Below are 21,251 nucleotides of genomic sequence, written 5' to 3' on the forward strand. Positions count from 1 at the left end.
CTTTAATTAACATTAGGATAGCATTGTTTTATAAGCTTTGTAATGTTTTTGGGTCATTCCATAACAAAAAGAGACAGCCATGTCACCTATCATCCCAGAATTTGCTGATTTTTTGCGTAAATGTAGGTAAATATGGGATAAATAGAAATTGAATATCTCAAATATTTCCAAAAATAAAAACATTCAAAATTTCCCATTTTTCATCCCAATTTTTCGAGATCCGCCATTTTGAATTCAAAGCATTCTGTAAAACCACTTAAAAGAGATTTTACCAACGTGAGTTCGTTATAGGTAGAAATGCTCAAAAATACAGCAACGTCGGATAAAATCAAAATTCTTCTTTTTACGGCAATGTTCGACTAACAACTGAAAACAACAAGTTCGACAAACGACAAACAGCACGGCTTCAACAGAGATGAAAAAACTAGCGACAGAGCTTCAGTGGCGGACTGGCAGGGATGCCATGTTGCGATCGCAACCCGGGCCCTATCAACTTCATAATAACCGGGCCCTACAGAGATAAATTCGAGAAAATAACTGTGTTAATTTCAAAGATATCTATGTTCAAGTGTTGTATGTATTCTGTAAAGCTTGGTTCCCACTAGGCGACTGAGTGCGTTCAAGTGCGTTCATCTCTGAGCGTTCAAGTTAAACGCCAAATGGGAATGCTCCGGGCGTTTAACTTGGAGGAGATGAACGCACTTGAACGCTCAAAAAAGTTAAACGCCAAGATCAAAAATTTTTGATCTGAGCGTTTAAACATAGAAGAAGCCGAAAAATTCAAGGAATGTTTCATTCATCAACCAACAAGTAAGATGCAAATGTAATGCCAAAATAAGGCAATTTCAATCGTAGCAACGCATGAAATCGATTTCGTGACTGCTAGCACCTTGCGATCAATAAAGCATTGCCAATTAAGAGATTTCTGCTAGCTTGTAAATTTTGAAAAGAGCTATACAATCAGGATTACTTGAAATGACTAACGAGAGGCCATAAACTGAAAGCATAGATCACCTACAATGTACACGTAAAAGAATTGCGAAATTTGTGTCACGAAAATGCAAGGGAACTTAAGTTGTGATCCTGTTGCGATAATTGATCGGTTAGTGTGGCTAACAATGGCCTTTACATAATTTTCAAGAGAGGGTTACAACATCTGACAATTGCATGATTAATAAATGACAAATAAGCAAAAATGATAATTATTTTAGTGTTTAAATGCATGTCCTAGATTCTCTAAAATGCGACATTTAGACATTTTGACTTGTCTTCACTTCACACAGCTAGCTGAGTGTTTATGTTTGCAAGTGGGAATGCCTCGGTAGTTTTATATGTTATCTTTAATTCAAATAAAGGATTAGAGATGAACGCACTTGAACGCACTTAGTCGCCTAGTGGGAACCAAGCTTAAAGGGTCATCAGGGAACGGGCAATACTGACCCAATTAGAAACACCGGAATCTGCATCATTAATTAACATTTGAAGAGCTCTGTATGCGTATTTTGAAGAATCGAGATTTATCAAACGAATATAGCTAAAATTTTAAGATATCAATATGTCTATGTTTGTTGGGAATTCCATTCATGTCAGCGCCTTTGATATAGCACTGCAGCACATGGTTTTCGCATAGAGATTTGTTTTTTCTTGCTTGCGTGGCGTTTTGGGCTGACTCAGGCTAATCATGGGCTGAATCAAGCTATTCATCGGTCTAAACAAAGAGCTTAACAACGACATTTATTAATCCACATATGCATTTAAAGTTATTCATAAAAAATCTTTGACGCAAAATTCGTATCCTGTTTTTCTAAATGCTGGTTGGTAGACATATTTAGTCTGTCTAGATTAAAAGTATATAAAACGTCCGATTGTAAGGTAACAAGCGACAGAAACGGCGATAGGGAGATAGGTAATCAGTACCTAGGTGTACAATGAAGAAGGATTGGATATAACTGTTGTGTTTCCTTTGGTGTTCTCTTGGCACTTTAACATTAAATCTTTGAACCAGCAGATAGTTCTGGTGTTGGTACACTATATAATTTCTACAATGTTCAAGCAACGAACAACGTCTTAACTCCGCATAAACCCCAAGAGACGTTGTTGATCCTTTAACACCTAGGGATGACTTGCAAGCCATAAGATTAAGTTTTTCCAGGCATTCCCAGGTACCAGATCCCCATTCGTCAGTGGCATAATTTTTGATAGGAAGTATTGTACTGTCAAATAAAAATAGAAAAAGTCTTGGGTTGAAACCATCCCATTCATTGCTTTTGGACAAGAGAGCAAAGTAAGATTTTTGAGCTTTTTGCTCAACTATATCAACATGAGCACTGTAGGAACCATTAGATTCAAAAGTAACTCCAAGGTATTTGTACTCATTGCATTCTTTGATCTCTAGATTTTGTACGCCGTAGACTTTTTCTTGTTCTTTTTTACAGTATTGATCTCCATATTAATGGACATGAAGAACTGTTTAGCTCGTTTAACTGGGATTGCATATCATCAGCAGAATTAGCTAATAAAACTAAATCATCAGCATATAAAAGGGTGCAGATATTTCTATCACCTAATCTGACGCTGGTAGACACATTATTAATCTTTGAGTCTAAGTCATTAAAAAACAAAGTGAACAGCAACGGACTTAACAAACAACCTTGCCTAGCACCACGATGGCAGGAAAACAGATTAGTTAGGCTGTCTTGACCCCTTACACAAGACTCAACTTTTGCCAACAGGGACTTAATGATATCTAATACTTTACCATGAATACCATAAGACAACAATGTGTTAATGAGATTTTTATGTGATCGGAGGTTCGATATGATTTTCTATAAGCAATTTGATTCTCCCTCTTCCACTATCTGATTCAGGTGGTTTAGAAGAATACCCAAGAAAAGCTTTCCAAAAATGCTAAGCAAGGCAATCCCTCTATAGTTGTCAAGATATTTTTTGTCACCTCCTTTAAAAAGCCAAAAAATGACACCTATCGACCATTCTTCTGGTAAGTCACCAGAATCTAGAATTTTATTAAAAGTTTAACAAAGAAAGTGAAATAACGGGCATTAAAATGTTTGAAAAGTTCAGCAAATTTTCACTTGCTATTGCGTCTTTACAGGAAATAAACTTCGGAAATGTTTATTTTGCTTTAAGGGAACTTGTCCTAATTGCGTTAAATAAAGTACCTTCTAGAGAATTTTCCTGTTTTTTTAAAATTAATTTTGTTTATGTCACCTAAACGCCATGGAATTGAACTTTATGAAAATGTACAGAAGAGAACAAGATTGCTATTAGCAGGACAGAAGACAAAAAGGTTACAACGCAAGAATTTGGTATAAAACATCTGGCAATGCCTTCACATTGGTTCTTCAAAAAACAAGGTTTGCGAAAGTCCTTTATTTCAAATTTGTCTTAACATGAATTCAAGTTTGCGTATCTACATGCTTGGGACATTGATTAAATCTTGGGGGGGGGGGGGCGTTCATTCGGCGCTTATTTCAAGGGTTGTAAAGGGAACTATCCTCCTTTTCATAATTTGCCTTTTCTTAATTACGTAATTAATGACGCACTTTATTTTATGATGTATCGTTGGGAGAATATTTATCCTTTGTAATTAAAACCATTTTCTCGAAAGAGTTAATGTTAATGTTAACGAAAGAGTAAAGAGAAAAAAATTAAAAATATTTTCCATTGCAATTAGCCGACAATTTCCTCACAAATTTTACCAACGTGGTAATATCAGCAAGATGTTTGATATAAATGATGTCCCGTGAAATGAGTAAGAATAGACCTTTCGAAGCAAATCTGTCAAAATACCCTTCAGCGATATACATACTATCCCTGTCCTATATCTTTGGCTGTTGAGGTAAATGCAATTTTAATCTTATAGAAATCCATTAAAAATCACGGAAGCTTTTATTATCAAATACCAAGTTATAGACTGGCAAAGTGACGTCATCAAAAGGTCTATTTTTAGAACTTTTGAATATTGACTCCTTAATCTTAAAGAGCAGTACTTAATACCTCTAAATTTGCAAGATCAGCTGAATCTGTTGCAAATGAACTGAGATATTGCCACTCAAGCATGAGCTCTCAAACTTATGAACCAGGCAAAAACAACAGTAATCCATTAGCAAAACGTGTCTTTCACTGGCCATGTCTCAGCCACATTTCACTGGCCATAATTTGAACAGTTTCAACCTATTTTGTATACTCATAGGTATATTTTGGTGTTCTTTCAGATTTTGACGTCACTTTGTCACTGTTTTGCTGAGAAGGTATGCAGTTGAACGCAATCAACTAATAGTGTAGTGTATCAAGATTTTTTTTAGGGGCAAGTGTCGAAGTAGCTTTGGGTAGGGGTGCCACAACCCCCGTAAAAGAACTAAAATTGTCGGAAAATTAGGGAAATCTGCTACATTTTTAGGATTGCTAGGAAAAAATTGAGCATTAGCCCCTCTGAAAATTCACCTTCTTTTGCACCTTTGGTTGTTATTATTGTCGACAACCACCTCTGAGCTATCAAAGACATGACCCACCCTTTTAGAAATCTAGGGATTTGATAATATTGTTTTTGGTGGAGTTAATGATTTTAAATAAGGATTTATAGGGAAGTCCTACGCTCAGTGACTAATTATTGTCTTCACTGATGATCACCAGTGTTCACGATCAGTTGATTTGCGTTTACTTGTTTGCTGGTCATCGATACTAAAGCGAAGCCAAGTGGCAGATAACTTACGGTCTGCTCATTCGGCTCACTGGTTTGCCCGTTGAAGAAGCAGACGTGGCATCGAACTCATTTCTGAAATGCCGTTGTGGCGAATTCTTCACCAATGTTTTGATGCAAAAGAATGCCGAACCTGCAGCTACCTGGATTCTGCGGTTTGAAGTCGCATGACTTCCATGGACTGCAATTTTTGATGCAATGAATAAATCCCACTTCCTTTAGCATTATCTTCAATGCTTTTAATATTATTGTGAAAATCCATCCACCTTATACATGAATTATATTTGCAGCCATCTGCCAACTCTTAAACTATTTATTAATTTCTGAATTTTTTCTTAAATGATAATTTAAATATTAAATCATATTGATATTAAGATAGTTAAATCGTTGCATATACTTTTATGCAGCGTCCAAATTAATGACCTTCTCAGCGTCTTTACGAATTCAACAAAACAAACAACTTTGCCTCCTTTCATTGTAATGACGTCTCTTTATGTAAGTTCCTCATTGCTAGGCCAATTGGTACTTGGACCTCTTTTTACACTATTTTCCGTAATTTGATGTTTTACACTATTTCAAGGCTTTCCATCCTAATATTTGTGTATCATTTTAAACATCCACAAAGTCTTTTTGCCGCTATCTTTGAAAGGGTGCAATGAATATATCTCAATTTCACTTAGATTAGACAACTTGCAGAACCAACTGAAACAAATAAGAACAACTCCAAGATCTAAATCTTAGCGTTTTGTAGATTATCCTAAAGACGGCTCATTTTCCTTAACTTTTCTACCTTCGGTGCCTAAAAGTACAGATTCAACTTAGTTATTTATGATTGTTCGTATATGGTATATTTATAATTGTTCGTATAACAAGCTTTGTGTTTTCTTCTGAAACTGTTTTTTTGCAATTTTGATCAATTTTCAAATCGTGAAGCAGCATTTTTTCTGTCTTGTTCAAGTAAAAAGGACGCTGTTTCCAATTTCTTATTTTAAAGTAATTCTTCTAGGAAACTGTCTCCCAGTACTACGAACATAACGTAATCTGATTTATTTAAAGCAACTCAACATTGCAAATTATTTGTTTCAAGACTTGAAGGAATTCAAAGACTCTCTTTGGTTTTTGCAATATCTGGGTAACCATGGATTTGTGCCTTTCATTTGTTGTAATTTTCACCCTTTCTTAATTTGTGATGCTTTAATGTTGATTTAAAATTGCGCTTCACAGAAATTGTTTTTTTTAAAAAAGTTCCAAAATTGCATTTTTCTCTTTTCTAGGTCTTATTGGCACATTTTTATTAATAACAGATATCTGCGTAAATCAAGGGAAAGGTTCCTGAACCAGCATGTCATGTACCGCCTGACAGGAAAAATGGTTTTTAAGGGAAGATAATTTTGATTTCAAACTATTTTAATCTAATTATTTAGGGAGAGTTGAAAGTGTTCTGCCCATCAAAAGAGAAAAATTTAGGAGATTGTTTGTTTAAAAAATTGTATTGTGGGCATTTTTACTTTTGAAAAGTTTGGAAAGTATGATGTAAATGGAAAGGGAACTGTAAATTTCCGTGAATTTTAGTTTTCTCATGAAATCATGAAGTACTCGATAAAAGCCATTCAAGAATTTAAGAATTAGTAAATTGCTTCGTTGATCTTCTTATTATTAGACTTTTGAGCACTTGTTTGATTTATAGGGAGGTGTTAGAAAATCTCTCTACCCACAAGCAATCATTTTGTTTTTTGAAATTGCCGCCTTTCCCACAGACAATGCGCAGGTCTATTTGTCAACGAGGCTGTCTGCTTCGCCGAGGTTTTCAAAGTAGCGGTACCTGTCAGCAATCTTGTCCATTGTTCTTTTTGCGCTTTTCCACAACTATATTCCTTCTCAACTTAGAGGAAGTAAAACAGATAGTTTATTCTTAACTTCAGAGTCTAATCATGATATCAAAGACACGATTTTTCCTTTTGAGATCAGTTGTTTTGCCCTGATAAAATTATTCTGTCGTCTGGGAAAGGGCCGTAATCTTTGGGCCTTTAGTGTTTCTTGTTAGTGACTTTTCATGGTGCGCTATTCGTAGGGATAAAAAGATCGGGTTGGATCAAGGCCCTTTTACAGGTACCCTTCTCATCTATTATTCAAAGTATATTTTCAGCAAATCATCTACAGCGCCTTCTAGCCGATGAAGTAGCGCGATTTTAATTTTGCTTTTTTGTCAATCGCAAAAGAATTTTATGCAGATTTTTTCGTATGATGAACGGTTAAATCAAGAAATCGGAACTGGGAATTGCTGGGTTTTTTCAGGTAAGCATGTTGTATTTTTGATTTTCAAAAGACTATTATTTCTGATTTCAATGATAATAGGCGATCTTTTGGTTTCTTGAGCTAGTCAAACAATAGGAAAGATTGAAAGGAAATACCGTACTTTCAGAAAGAGTTTCGAGTAATAATACTCTCAGAAATAGTATCGAGTGAATGTAGCTGTTTTCAAAATAGTGTGCCGTTGGTTTTTAACGTCTGTTTATAGCGTTGTCATTGTCCGCGGATCTTACCGATTATGGATTACGTCGGGGTGTAGAAGAAGACAAGAAAATTTTTATTCAATATTTGTTCTAAGATGATAATACTCTAGAAAGCCAAGTTTCGTTCCATCGCTGGGTTGATATAAGTGTGTAAGTGGCTTCATTTCTACTATGACTTTATATATTGGAACCAACATATTGCATAGTATGACACGTCGAATCATTATGTAAAATTTGTTTCATGACATAATGGTACCTTATTTGACCTACAAATCATTGCTTGACCTACGTGATGTCTTCCTATGACTCTGACCTACGTAAGCACTCTTATAAGCCACCAAATTCTTAAATACAATCACAGTTTAACATATACATTCTTACATATAGTCATTCAATATTCTCGTTGCTACATCGAATTATATTATAGCTGGCTGTTGATCCAGGGCAGATCCCAATCGCCGAAAATTGTACAATATGGTAAAAATTAGGTCAAAACATTCATTGCGAGTTGAGATGTTACAATCATATGCCATTTCTTTTCAGAGGGAAAGGGGTGGGGTAGAACCCCATACAGATCAACAGCATTTGCTTTAGTCCTAAGGGTTTCCCTTTTTGCATAGGTATCTTGCAGCACTTTGGCTTAAATATTAGGTCAAATGTTTAATGATTGGAAAAAGACATTCCTTGTTTAGTTTTCTTTTATGGCTTTTCCGCTCGATGCAGATCCTAATGGGACAATATCCGGCTAGCTATACCGAAAATAAGCCACGTTGCTAAAGAAGGACTCAACCTTTCTCAAAATCTGTAGAGACTTACATAAAGCATGAAATTTCTTAAATATTATTATGATAATGGATTTGCGATTGAATGGAAACGATCGTTTCCTTGAGCTCCTTTTGATGATATCTAGCAACGGCAATAGACTGCGACATAACTGCTTGGCTCGGTAATGTGTAGACAGGAAAAGTACTCTAATGTAAGTTAGGTTTACAATTAAACTGTGAATTTTGTGTCAATATTTGGTATTATGGAAAATTGTTTTATGTCCGTTAGTTTTATGCAGGCTATCTTTATCGGCGTTCAGCACTGCATCAAAATGTATTTATTGGGTTGTATTTTATTTTTGTTCCTTGCTCCTCAATAATGAACTGACGTTTAAGAGTTTCAATGTACAGTTAGGGAGATGACATTTAGTGAAACAGGATAAGATGTCAGTAACGGATGTATTATAACGTTCAAAATATATCCTGTGACGAGGACAAGAAGGAATTAAAATGTTTCATACGCCAACCAAAAAATGTTTTTGATTCTCACACATGGATTTGAAGGAATCAGACAGGAAGTCTATTACACTTGAAATTTCATTTTCAATCCAGGACCAAAACGATGTGATGTTTTCCATTTCATTGTTGGAATTTCTTTTTGCCTCATCTCCAAGAATACCCAAACTTCTTCACAATTGACAGATAATCTTAAAACTATATTATAAATCTTTTTATAAATTTCAAAAGTTTTTACAGCTCATAATATCACAACTTTTTATAGTTCACAATTCAGATATACAGTTTTTCATTTCCAAAGTTTGTTTCCTTTTCTTGTACCCAAACATTTAGAACCCCCTTGCTAACTTGCTTCTACCCTTGTCTCAGCCATTCTTAAAGACAGCTTTCTTGGGAATGAAATACTTTAGATATGTTCAATGATCGACTTCTCTTTCCGGTTGAACCATGTACTACCTACCGGTTTAGGAAAGAAAATTTCTAAAATAGATACAATATCATATAAATTTTCTTTATTTATTACTTGATAGTCAAACAGGGTCTTTTTGCTGTACACCATCTGGTTTTCCATTTGGTCTCAAAGAAGGGATACATTTCTCAAAATAGGATTTAGAGTTACATAATGCGGCTATTTTCAGACAAATAATTTTTTGCAATATTAGCAGAAACAGTTGGGTTTTTGAAATTTTGAAAACATTCCGAGTAATTTTTCAAACAATTTCCGTCAAAATTACACTGCCTTTGAGAAAAAGACTTCGTCAATGTGACGTCACACGCACAAAGTCTGGACAGAAAGCAAATTTATTCTATTGCCTAACAGATGTCCCTAACCCTTATAGATCTAAGAAAACAGATGAGAGTCGATACACAATGTATATCTGTATATTGAAATGACTTTTTTCATTTCTAGATTGTATAGCCGCATATTGGCTTGGAAACCCAGTAGGACTGAAACATGGATTTCGTAACCAGAGTAACTTTATACCTGGTTTTATCATTTTTTACTAACTATGCAGTTTCATATAGAATTCCAGGAGGTAAGAAAATTACTTTCAAGTTTATATCATGCCTTATTTTTTTAGCGCTGGCGATCACACGCCAAATAGTTAAATGCCTCGTCCTGAAACTGAACCTCGCTATCGTCCTGGTGAAATAGCGATCTATGATCTTTTAAATATTTATTCTTATTAAGATCAGAAAATGCAGGCACCAGTTATCATGACCACCAATTGTGATCATTGGTTTTCTTCTTATATAACCTGTTCATCAAGCATCACGTTTACATTTCAGTCTGTATATTTATCTGAATAATAATCTTTGCGAAATCTGATATAATTATTACATGATAACTACCTTTGGTCCGGTTGACCAGCCACCCCCGTTAATTTTTTGGGATTTTCGAAACTCATTTCGACCCATCTTTTACCCCCTGTTTCATCTACGGAAACGCCTGACAAAGATGCGATACTCAAAATGTCCTCAAATGATCATTTATAAACAATGTCCCCCTGCTTATTAAAACCTCCGTTTATCTTTATTTTGGACTTGGCTACGAAGTGCTGTTACGAGGTCCTGCAACGGAGTGATGCATTCTCTACGAAGAATGATTTTAAACGAACCCTCCGAAACAAAACCCTTCTGACTTCCATGAGATAAAAATGTTTGCATATACACAAACCAATAATTTTTCTCTCTCAAAGCCTCTGTGTTGCAATTCTAAAAACTGTCCTTTTTGAACGCTAGGGATAAGTTAAGACTTTTTACAGGGTATTACAATGATAAAGGGGGTCTCAAAAACTGAACGACATTACACTTCGTTGCCATACACTCTCCGTAATACTTTATTAACTGTACAACCTTGCACCTATCGCACCTGATTGCTTCCTATAGTGAATTATTTTGTTTTGCTCTTCTCTAGGTTTCAGAGATAACACTTTGGATCGCACGCGGCGAATGAGTAAAAGAGAAGATATAGTTATGTTTGATAATCCAAAAGCAATTCCGGAATCTTTAACGGGTATAGATTTTTGTTGCATAGTTTTTTTCTCTAAAAGGAATATTCGTTGTTCAGAAAACCTTCCCCTCCAAATATGATCAAGTCTGGTGATGGCATTATGATCAAGTCAGTTCCTGATGTGTCTGAAGGCATCAAGTAAATATTTGGTGCCAATGCCTTCAACCTTGATTGCCTAGCTAAATAGAGCGCCATAGAATAAATATATACATTTTTTATTACTTCTTATACCTAATCTTCTATTTCATTATATTAATATCATCCTGCATTTTTTCCCATTTTCCAGAGATAGATAACATGTTTCATTTGATATTTTATTGATTTGTTCCCTATACTTGAACCTGCTTTTAGCAATTTTTTTAACCATTTATGTCCATTCAAACGCAGAAGAATATGCGATCCCCTCATTTTTTGCTCGTAAAGTTCATTATTTTTATTCCTTCCATTTTCAGACGAAAAAGTGAATTATGTAAGAAATAGAAAACTGTCTCAAACAAGATCTGAAGTTCCAGATGATGACATAGATGCCTTGGTTGTACCGGATGAAAACAGTCCTTTTGGTAGTCTAGCGGAATCAGCTAATAGGCGTACCGATACAAAGAAAATTGCAAGTAACGTTGTATCAGAGTCAAGCATAAACGAAATGAAACCATCAGCAATCTACGATACCACATCCGGAACAAATTTGCACTCAACTGGTGTCCAAAGAACGCCTCAAGACGGAGCCGGAGAACAGACTGCTGAGGAAAAACCAGCGGAGGAGAAACCAGCAGAAGAAAAACCTGCAGAGGAGAAACCGGCAGAGGAGAAACCCGCAGAGGAGAAACCCGCAGAGGAGAAACCCACAGAGGAGAAACCGGCAGAGGAGAAACCCACAGAGGAGAAACCGGCAGAGGAAAAACCAACTGAAGAGAAACCGGCAGAGGAAAAGCCAGCAGAGGAAAAACCTGCAGAGGAAAAACCGGCAGAGGAGAAACCGGCAGAGGAAAAACCGGCAGAGGAGAAACCAGCCGAAGGTGTACAAGGAGAAGCTACTCCTCCTACACAGCAGCCAACTACGAAGACGCCTTTTGATGCAGAGTTTCATCACCAATTAGAGCATGGAATATTTGGAAAGTTTGCTCATGATGATAAAAAACCAAATTATGCTTCTAATGCTTCTAGTCAGCTTTCAAGGATTCTTGCGAATGGCAGCAACGATATGCACGTATCTGGCGAACAAAAGCAAAGTGTAGAAGTCGAAGACCCAACAGTTCCAAAGACTGCGCCACTTCCCAGCGCTCCTGCTGTTCCGGATCAACCTCAACCGCAAGGAGGTGCTTCTCTTTTTGACGAGCTTCTCAATGACAACAGTGCGGGCACTCCTGTTCAACAAAGTCCCCCACAACCTACCGTTAGAACTGGGCCAGTTACAACACTTAAACCACAGACAATCACTCCCCCAGCTAATACACAACCGGGGCAGACGTCTCATATAGTGACAACCCAGAAGCCATTGACAACCCAGCAGCCATTGACAACCCAGCAGCCGTTGACAACCCATCAGCAATTTACTTTACTAAAGGAGACACTTACACCACCTCCAGTTTCGACACCAAAAGACGCACTTCTGCCTACTACGGGACGTCCACAAATTCCAGACGACGATTTATTTGGTAAACACCATGTTGAAAATGCAAGTTCAATGCACGATGATCAATTGAAAGTCCAAAAAAGCAATAACAAAGCAATCATGATGGTTCAAACTGGGAACAAAACACAGTCTTTAAAAGGCTCATACATTAAAGACCCAATCCCATACCCTGCTGGCAACTATTCTTCATATTTGAAGACTCTCGTCGCACCTTCGCAGCAAAAGATTGAACAATCCGGTGCAGCAAGAAATTTAGATGAGAACTTGTCTTCAAAAGGTAAAGAAATGTCAACAGAAAAAACAAGCTTACAGCAAGGGGACGACACACAAGGTGCACCCGTAGCTAACTCGGATTCATCGTCTGTTTATATGCAAAACACAGTCACGCAAGCTAAGCTCTTGTATGTTGAAACACAAGGACAAAACATCAGGCAGAACACAGGGACACAGAACAGTGAAACTGAAAGCAACGCACAGCCAACATCGGTTGAAAGTTCAGCAAATAGCCCAAGTGGAGAGAACGAGAAGTATGGAAAGTCTCAAGGTTATACAGGCCAAGAAAGTAACACGGAACCATCACAAGTATCTGATTACTTACAAGGTAACGCCGAAAAAGCCCTTACCACAACACAAGCTCCTACAACTATGTATACAACCCAACCAACGACTTCACTATACACACAAGAGAAATCAGTTAATGCAAGTGAAGCAAATGCAGGATACCCACCAGCCGCCACAAAAGATAATCAAACCAGTGCTTCCGAAAATTCGGAAAAACAATTCAGCTCTTACGAAACAAGTGTTTCAGCTTCATCCAATAGCAGCACTGAATCAACAGGGTCTTATATCGAGTCACTCAGCACAACGCCTTCAACCACCCCTACAACACCTACTCAAAGCCAGACGTCAACATATAGTCAAAACGCCAACGAAACGTATCAAACAACACCGCCGTATGTTTATCCAGAGAGAAACACAAGCAAGGGAGATAATACGTCATATCCAGATTACAGTGCCTATACAACAAAAGAGCCCTATGTTGTAACAGTATCAACAGCAAGCCCTTACACCGAAAACCAAACAAAAAGCTCTGATGGACAAGTAAATACCTCGAATTCCTCATTGTCCAATGTCACTGAGTTGTCCAATGGTACAAATGCATCCTCACAGTACGCCAGCTATGGTACAGCAATATCACCACAAAGCAGTGGTTCTGAAACTGGTACATACTCAAAGATCAGTGGATATAGTACTACCACAACTTTACAGAACTCTGGATACAATGCAGCTGCAGCTTCACAGTATAATTCATACGGTGCAACCGCATCTTCACAGAACGGTGGATATGGTGCCGCCGCATCTTCACAGAACGGTGGATATGGTGCCGCCGCATCTTCACAGAACGGTGGATATGGTGCTGCTGCATCTTCACAGAACAGTGGATATGGGGCTGCTGCATCTTCACAGAACAGTGGATATGGTGCTGCTGCATCTTCACAGAACAGTGGATATGGGGCCGCCGCATCTTCACAGAACAGTGGATATGGTGCCGCCGCATCTTCACAGAACAATTCATATGGTGCCGCCGCATCTTCACAGAACAATTCATATGGTGCCGCCGCATCTTCACAGAACAGTGGATATGGGGCCGCTGCATCTTCCCAGAACAATTCATATGGTGCCGCCACATCTTCACAGAACAGTGGATATGGGGCCGCTGCAGCTTCCCAGAACAATTCATATGGGGCCGCCGCATCTTCACAGAACAGTGGATATGGGGCCGCTGCATCTTCACAGAACAATTCATATGGTGCCGCCGCATCTTCACAGAACAATTCATATGGTGCCGCTGCATCTTCACAGAACAATTCATATGGTGCCGCCGCATCTTCACAGAACAATTCATATGGTGCCGCTGCATCTTCCCAGAACAATTCATATGGTGCCGCTGCATCTTCACAGAACAATTCATATGGTGCCGCCGCATCTCCACAGAACAATTCATATGGTGCCGCTGCATCTTCACAGAACAATTCATATGGTGTCGCCGCATCTCCACAGAACAATTCATATGGTGCCGCCGCATCTTCACAGAACAGTGGATATGGGGCCGCTGCATCTTCAGTTAATGCACCTGGCCAAATACAACAGAAGTTTTATGATTACCACACAATTACTAATGAGCAAATGGAGCAAATTCAAAATTCAGCTTCTGTGAAAGAAACTACTGATGCAACGCAGCTTCCCTCGACTTATAACAACACTAAAACTGCTTCAGATGGTGGCTATGCCAGCTTAAAAGTTACTGCAACAAACAAAACGTACGCAGAAACAAGCCCTAACAAGGAACAAGTGGGCTCCAATGGCCTAGGAAAGAATAACAAGCAGTCACAGTTCTTCGACTACAGTAAAATTACTGACAGTCAGATGCAGCAGATACAAGACTCAGCTTCTATAAAGGAGCCTAAGGACAACAGCACCAAAGCTTCAAATGAAATGAATATTAGCAAGTATAATGTTTCCGGCAATGGAACAACCTCAACTGCAGCAGATACATCCAAGTATTCTTATCAAAACTATCTTCAGCAAATTTACGGTGAACAAACACCGGCCACCGATGAAGCTTATTCTAAGAACAAAACTGGATCAGGGAATGTAAGCTCCTCCGCAACTCCTATTACCAACAATCAAAACACTTCCAGTAGCTACTTCAATTACTATCAATATGTTAATGCAAGCAGGCCAAGCTATGACTATCAAAAGACCTATGAAAATGGTACAAAGAATGTTCCAGCTGCCGTTTCAGCTGCTTCTGAAGACATCGTGCCCAGTGCTAACCAGAGCAGCAGTTATTATAACATAGTATCCACGCAGGCACCATCTGCCAACGAAACTTCGAAGGTCAATACAACGACATCCCTAGAGGGTGTTTCTACAACCACAATGCCTTATGTTAATTACAATCAGAATTACAGTACGGCAAAACCAGACTATGTGAATAATACAGAATCACCTGTGATTCAAGAGACAACTACCAGGCCCAACTGGAACCACAGCAAAGAAGGAGAGGGAACCTATCAAACTAGTTCGCCTTACCAATACAATGGAAGTGCCTATTACAACTACAATGGCTATTCAAACAACGCAGCTTCCAATTATTCTCAAGAAGGAATGTCCAGCGGTAACAACAGCCAGCCTTTGAGCACAACAAAGGTACCATATATAAACAACACGGAAGCGCCATATGTTCAAGAAACAACGACAACCACCTACATAAACTATAACGAGACCATCCAAACGACAAGTCAGCCATTTGTAAACAGTACTGCTTCTCCTGCCACCACTAAAAGCCTTTATGCCAATTCTAGCGAAGTTTTCAATACAACAGTCTCTCCATCAGTAACTACCACCGCTTCTCCATACGAGCAAACAAATTTCACGACAGCTTCCCCAACAAACTACACCAATGTTGATCAACAGAATCAAGGATACAACAACCAATCAACCAGCAATTACAACCAAGGATATCGTGAATCGCTTCTTTACGGGCATTATAAACAGCAGAAAATACAAGTTGCAATCGACCAAAGCAGCCAACTTGTACCAAGCACTTCAGATACTAATAATGGTGTCCAGTCTTTACCATTTTTCACGGATGCGTCTAATATGAATCCACCATCTTCACAGACATTAGTAGCTGCTTCATCTACCAATATGCAACAACTTTCATACCAACAGAAATATCCCAGTGGGCCTCAGCAGGGAAACAATACCTCGAGTTTCCCATCACCTGCCCCCGTCGTAGGCAATTTCCCTTCACCTGCTCCTGCTGTAGCCAAGTTTCCTTCACCAGCTCCAACCTTGAATGGTGAAAACAACACTGCCAATATGTCATTAGAATCGATCCTAGAGTCATTGGCAGATAACAATGCTACAGAAGAGATTCAAGAACCAAAGGAGAACAAGCTGCCATTTAGAAACGAAGAACCAATCGTTACCTCAAAGTTGGTAAACCCAGCTGATAAGACTAAATCATACACAACCAGCAACGAAACAGCTGTGCCAAAGAAACCAAGTCTTGCAGCAATTATTTCAGGGGGCAAGAAGAGGCCAGCCAGTCAATGTATGTATAATGAGCATGTATTGTCAATGTTTAATCTTTTCTTTCTAGCAGCGAATTGTTTCCTTCCCCCGTCCCATTTCCCAATTTTCTATAGTGAGGATACTTCTCACCATGCAAGGTAACTTTAGCAATGATTTATGTTCACCTTGTTGCAAAATTCTACGGAATGTAACTGTAAAGTCTAACTTCAACTTTTCAACTTGGAAGTCTGATTTTATTGGATTTTGCTGCAAGTACCTTTCCTGCTTGTTACCAGGCTAGGCTATTTAGCTTATTCAAAATAACAACTCGTCTCGTGTTACAATGTCCTTGCTAGAACCTTAGGTAAGGTATTTCCCATCCATCGGACACAATCTGGCGTCTTTCTCATTTGAGGTATCACAAGGAATGCTAATGAGTCCTTTTGTTTTTAGCGCCATACCCTGGCTGCGAATATGACAGAATTATAGCATCTCAGCCAACTTCATTCGATATGGTTGTTCCAGAGTGTGATGCTGATGGATCCTACAAAGCTATTCAATGTTACAAGCATAAGATCTATGGAAAATGGTGTTGGTGCGCCGATAAGCTTGGTCTTGAAATTATTGGTACAAGAAGCGCAAATGAAACATTGACAGAACTACATTGTCTAGATACAAGGAAAGCCAATAGTACAAACAATTACTGGACAGCATTTTATCACAGGCCAACTAAAGCTCCAAAGCCACCTGTTATAGCTAGAGTAAAGCCGGTTCGACCGCTGAAAGGTAACTTCACTTATTGAGAAATCTGCTTTTAATTGACACTGTCATTACATGTATTGCTATCATTGAATCTGATTGATTCTTAACTTGAAATTTGGCAAGTAACGGGTTAATGCAGGGCGAAAGAGAACAGCGAATCCGATTGCAGAAGTCAGATTCTTACAACAGTTGAAAGATGTGCCATTTGACGACAAATAATTGTGTCCATCTTGATATCCAGAAATCCTTCTGAATATCTCATGTCTTGTTCCACCACACATTGCTTTCTTATGTTTGCAATAAACTGTCAGTGACAAGTACTCTTGCAAAGCTGCCGTTAAAACCATTGGTTATGTGTCTCATTATAATCCTTTATTGATGATCAACATGTTTGTTTATAGCTCTGCCTCCTTGCTTGAAAGAACGCCAGCAATCACTGTCTCCACTCACAAAAGACGATACTTTCATTCCTGAATGCAATGCAGATGGAAGCTATCGCAGTAGACAGTGCTTTACCCACATGTACTATGGAAAACAATGCTGGTGCGTGGATCAGAATGGACAGGAAATTCTGGGTACAAGGAAGATTGACGGCTCCCATCCTGATTGTAGGAAGGGTGAGTACAAAGCATTTCAGTCTTATTTTGAGAATCAAGCCATTAGTATACTTCTTTTCACAGATTTCAATAGAAGCAACGAGATGCCATGAACTTAACAAGAAATGATATTGCTTATAAAAGAATTAAAGAAATGCTATTGTTTATTTAAACTCCTCTGTTGTTCTGGCCATTCTAATCAACATATCGAAAATTAGAAATGTTATGAGTTTTCTAATCATATGCGATTTGAAAGCCAAAAATATGGCTTGCGCTTAAAGAGATCAGAGTTTTCATGATCTCCACACTTTTTAAAACAATATATACTAATGCTTAATAAACCAATATCTTCTAGTCGATCGCCCACCCCTTCTTGAATTCTAAGGTTTGCCCCTTGAAAAATTCTTTTGAATAGTTTTAACTTGTTATTTCAAAATTTCTTGTGAGGTTTTTATTCCGACGTATAATCACAAATTGAATGTTTTTTACAGTGTCTGAAAACCTCTGCACGTTCAAACCACAGAATGGCAAATGCAGCCTGAATATCACAAAGTTTTACTTCAATATTGTTACAAAAGAATGCGAGTTATTTGTTTACACTGGCTGTGGTGGCAATGCTAATAATTTTATGAGTATGCTTGAGTGTGAGACCCGTTGTAAGCAAGGTACGTTAAAGTTATATAACTCACATACCACTTTCCTTTAAAAGCATCTACGATTTCCCTTACTTACAAAATTATGAATCATTTAGGCTAGCTTATGAATCAAAAGTCTTGTGTGCAACACTTAATTTGGTATTTGAGACTATTATGCCTTTTTAATTTTCAATTTTATTAATAAAATACTATAAAATACTCTAATTAGAATATATAATATTCTTATAAGAAGGCTATGGGTAAGCTGAGGAAAATAGACAGTTTGCTTTTCTTTATTCGTCTTGTTTTTACATTCTTTCGAATTGAACTGTTTGGAATCAGAAAAGTAATCAGGAAATAGCCGAGCTTTTGTTTTCAACTTCCTTAGGTAAGATTTGTCCGATTTAAATGATGCCCTCTTTACATCCTCTTTGCTTTAGCAAGAAGAAGCACTTGACAATGATTTTTGCTTCAAATGGCAATGTGTCAAGTTCGTCTTGCTGGCTTCCAATTTGTAAAATAAGGTTGTTTTGAATGGCGTGGATGACAATAATAAAACATTTTAACTTTTAGGCTACGGTGTGATTGTCCAGGTTTCAGTACCTGTGAAGCAGGCCAGAAATGGTTCAAATGAAACCACAGCGACACAAACAGTTATGGTGCCAACCATTGTCAATGAGACATCGACTGTAACAAGTACTGAAAAAATACCCATCTCTAGCTCTGCATTACCAGACTATGCTGATAATGCAAAGGGCACTCAGACGAAGGAAGTGTCCGACAAGCCGCAAACGACCATCCCTTACAGCGGGGATCGCGTTCAGGTGCCATTCCAGCAAGAAAAGTCACCAAATAACATAGATCTCCAGTCATTTGGGGAACAAGTCCAGGCTGATATTTCAGCACAAAAAGGACAAAAGCAAATAGCAAGCAGTGAAGCATCTACAGGCAGCTCCCAAGAGAGGCCAAATGAACATGTCGTAATACAAAGTAGCAATGCTACAACACCGGAAACGACTGACAAAACAAGCACCAATCAAACATCAGATATGAACCCAACAGTAAACATCGCTTTTGACATCTTCATGACATGGAACCCGAAAATGATTGATCCGACATTCCCACCAAGACTTGATGTTATCAAGCTCTTGAACGAAGCGGTTAGTTTCTTCTTAATTAATTTTATATTTAGAGTCTTTAACCATATTTATTCCAATATGAAGACAAAATTTTGTTTTGTTTGGAGAGTTTTCGAAAATGAAGAGTTTTTGATTCATTTCTTTTATTCTTTTTCAGTAACTTTTTTCATCATATATTCATTTTCTCTTAGGTATCAGCCAATCGATAACAATGCCATTACCCTTTTCTCGTGTTATTTTAAAATTGCCAGTCTCCATACCAATTTTACTAAATGTATTTCTTTAATTCCTACAGTTCATGCAAGTTTTCTACGGTTTTGAGCAGTATGACAAAGCAACCATCGAACTAAGGTATTTATCAGTGACTCCTTATTTTCCACATTTTGTGTGGTGCTTTTTTCGATGTGGTGCGTTGTTGATCTGTTTCGACAGTCGCTAAGAATTTATTTTAATTTATAGAAATTTCTTATTACTATTTTCTTTTGCGTTGTCAATGTGATATTGCCAAGTTGAAGAGTAAATTTTTCTTGCAGCCCATCAAGACCAGAAAACCCCCACCAAGCCCATTTCATCCATGTTGATGCCACTCTTCACTTCATTGCTGCCATTGAAGATCCTCTTCCTACCTTGAATGAGACCATTCAACGTGGCATGATTGGTGAAGTTCCTGTAATCAGAAACTCGCTAAGAGTTATCAACGAACAAGGTACTGAAACAGTAATTATTTTGCTATCAAAGCTTATGAAGTTGGCTCTCGTTTGCCAAATCACCGCTGGATATGGTGCACATTAAACTAAAGTAAACTAAGTAAACTAAAGTTGATCATTGCTGTAGTAAAACATGATGATCTATGGGAATAGATTTTAATATTATCTTTGCTTTTAATTCATCTTTGTTTAAACCCATCTTTGATTCTGAATTTAACAGCGTTTGATATCAGAGTTAAACTTTTTATCGTAGGTGTGAGTCCTGCTGCAGAGCTTCCACCCGCTGTTGACTACAATACAACTAACACTCACGAGGGACAGCCTTACCCTGGCATCATTGTCGGGGGTTGTGCTGGAACAAGGTATGGGTGTTGCCTGGATGGCAAGAGAGCTGCAGAAGGTCCTGACAGCCAAGGCTGCCCTGAAGGTAAAATAGCATATCTTCTGTTTTCTGCATTTTAGAAATCAATTTGGCAGTCTGTTGACATTTTGAAGACTAAAAAGCACGAGCAATAATCTTTTTCTTTCGTCACATTTCCATTCTTCAATTTCCTTCTGTTGTTGTGGCTGTTGTTATTATTGTTGTTTATGACAGCTGTTTATTTTTAAGTACTCTTCAAAATACGGTTTCTACTGGGTGAAACAATATTGCTTTGCAGCAAAAATACTCTCTTTGTTGCAAATGACCAAAATACAACATGACTGAGTCTTGATTATAAAAGTGTCCCCAAACATAGTTTAGCTTTTGACTTAGTAATGGTTCGTTGTATAATGCTTTTAAATATCTTTATTACAGTAAACTGCCCTTGCTCGACAATAGTTGTCGAATTTGGCATCATCAAGGGATGGACAGGAAGACTGAAGGAAAATGACACTCAAGATTATACTGATTTATGGATTGAAATCAATAACTGGGTTCGTTACTTTAATTATTTTCACAATATACTAATTTTGCATTTGGACATAACGATGGTCTTTGAATTGTAACTAAAATGGGCTTTATATACTCTTTTTGTGATACATGCGGCTATAATGAAGCCATAATTTCATTTTTTATCTTTTCTGTTTGTCAAATAACATTGTAAACTATGGTCTTTTCAGCTTGCGAATTCGGTTTACCAAGCTCCAGAAACATTGGTGTCTACCGATCTTGTTGCATACAGGTGAGA

The 21,251-nt window shown here is 37.8% G+C and overlaps 1 protein-coding gene across 6 annotated transcripts in view; it reads left to right on the top strand.

Moving 5' to 3' along the window:
- Positions 1-3,222: 3,222 nt before the first annotated feature.
- Positions 3,223-21,251, top strand: part of LOC135690881 (uncharacterized) — a 57,323-nt gene continuing 39,294 nt past the window's right edge. For 3 of the 6 annotated variants that reach the window (XM_089116066.1, XM_089116063.1, XM_089116064.1), the window contains exons 1-14: positions 3,224-3,374; positions 5,995-7,015; positions 9,424-9,550; positions 10,432-10,530; positions 10,980-16,283; positions 16,697-17,029; positions 17,407-17,622; positions 18,093-18,266; positions 18,810-19,396; positions 19,671-19,726; positions 19,909-20,081; positions 20,336-20,509; positions 20,879-20,997; positions 21,184-21,245. In XM_089116066.1, the coding sequence (XP_088972192.1) occupies positions 9,469-9,550; positions 10,432-10,530; positions 10,980-16,283; positions 16,697-17,029; positions 17,407-17,622; positions 18,093-18,266; positions 18,810-19,396; positions 19,671-19,726; positions 19,909-20,081; positions 20,336-20,509; positions 20,879-20,997; positions 21,184-21,245 (7,379 nt within the window). In that variant the 5' untranslated portion in view covers positions 3,224-3,374; positions 5,995-7,015; positions 9,424-9,468. The other 3 variants (XM_089116065.1, XM_089116067.1, XM_065208568.2) reach the window with 2 other exon arrangements.

This window comes from Rhopilema esculentum, chromosome 4 (genome assembly GCF_057945365.1).
Source record: "Rhopilema esculentum isolate cy_ngs chromosome 4, ASM5794536v1, whole genome shotgun sequence".
Lineage (NCBI taxonomy): Eukaryota > Metazoa > Cnidaria > Scyphozoa > Rhizostomeae > Rhizostomatidae > Rhopilema > Rhopilema esculentum.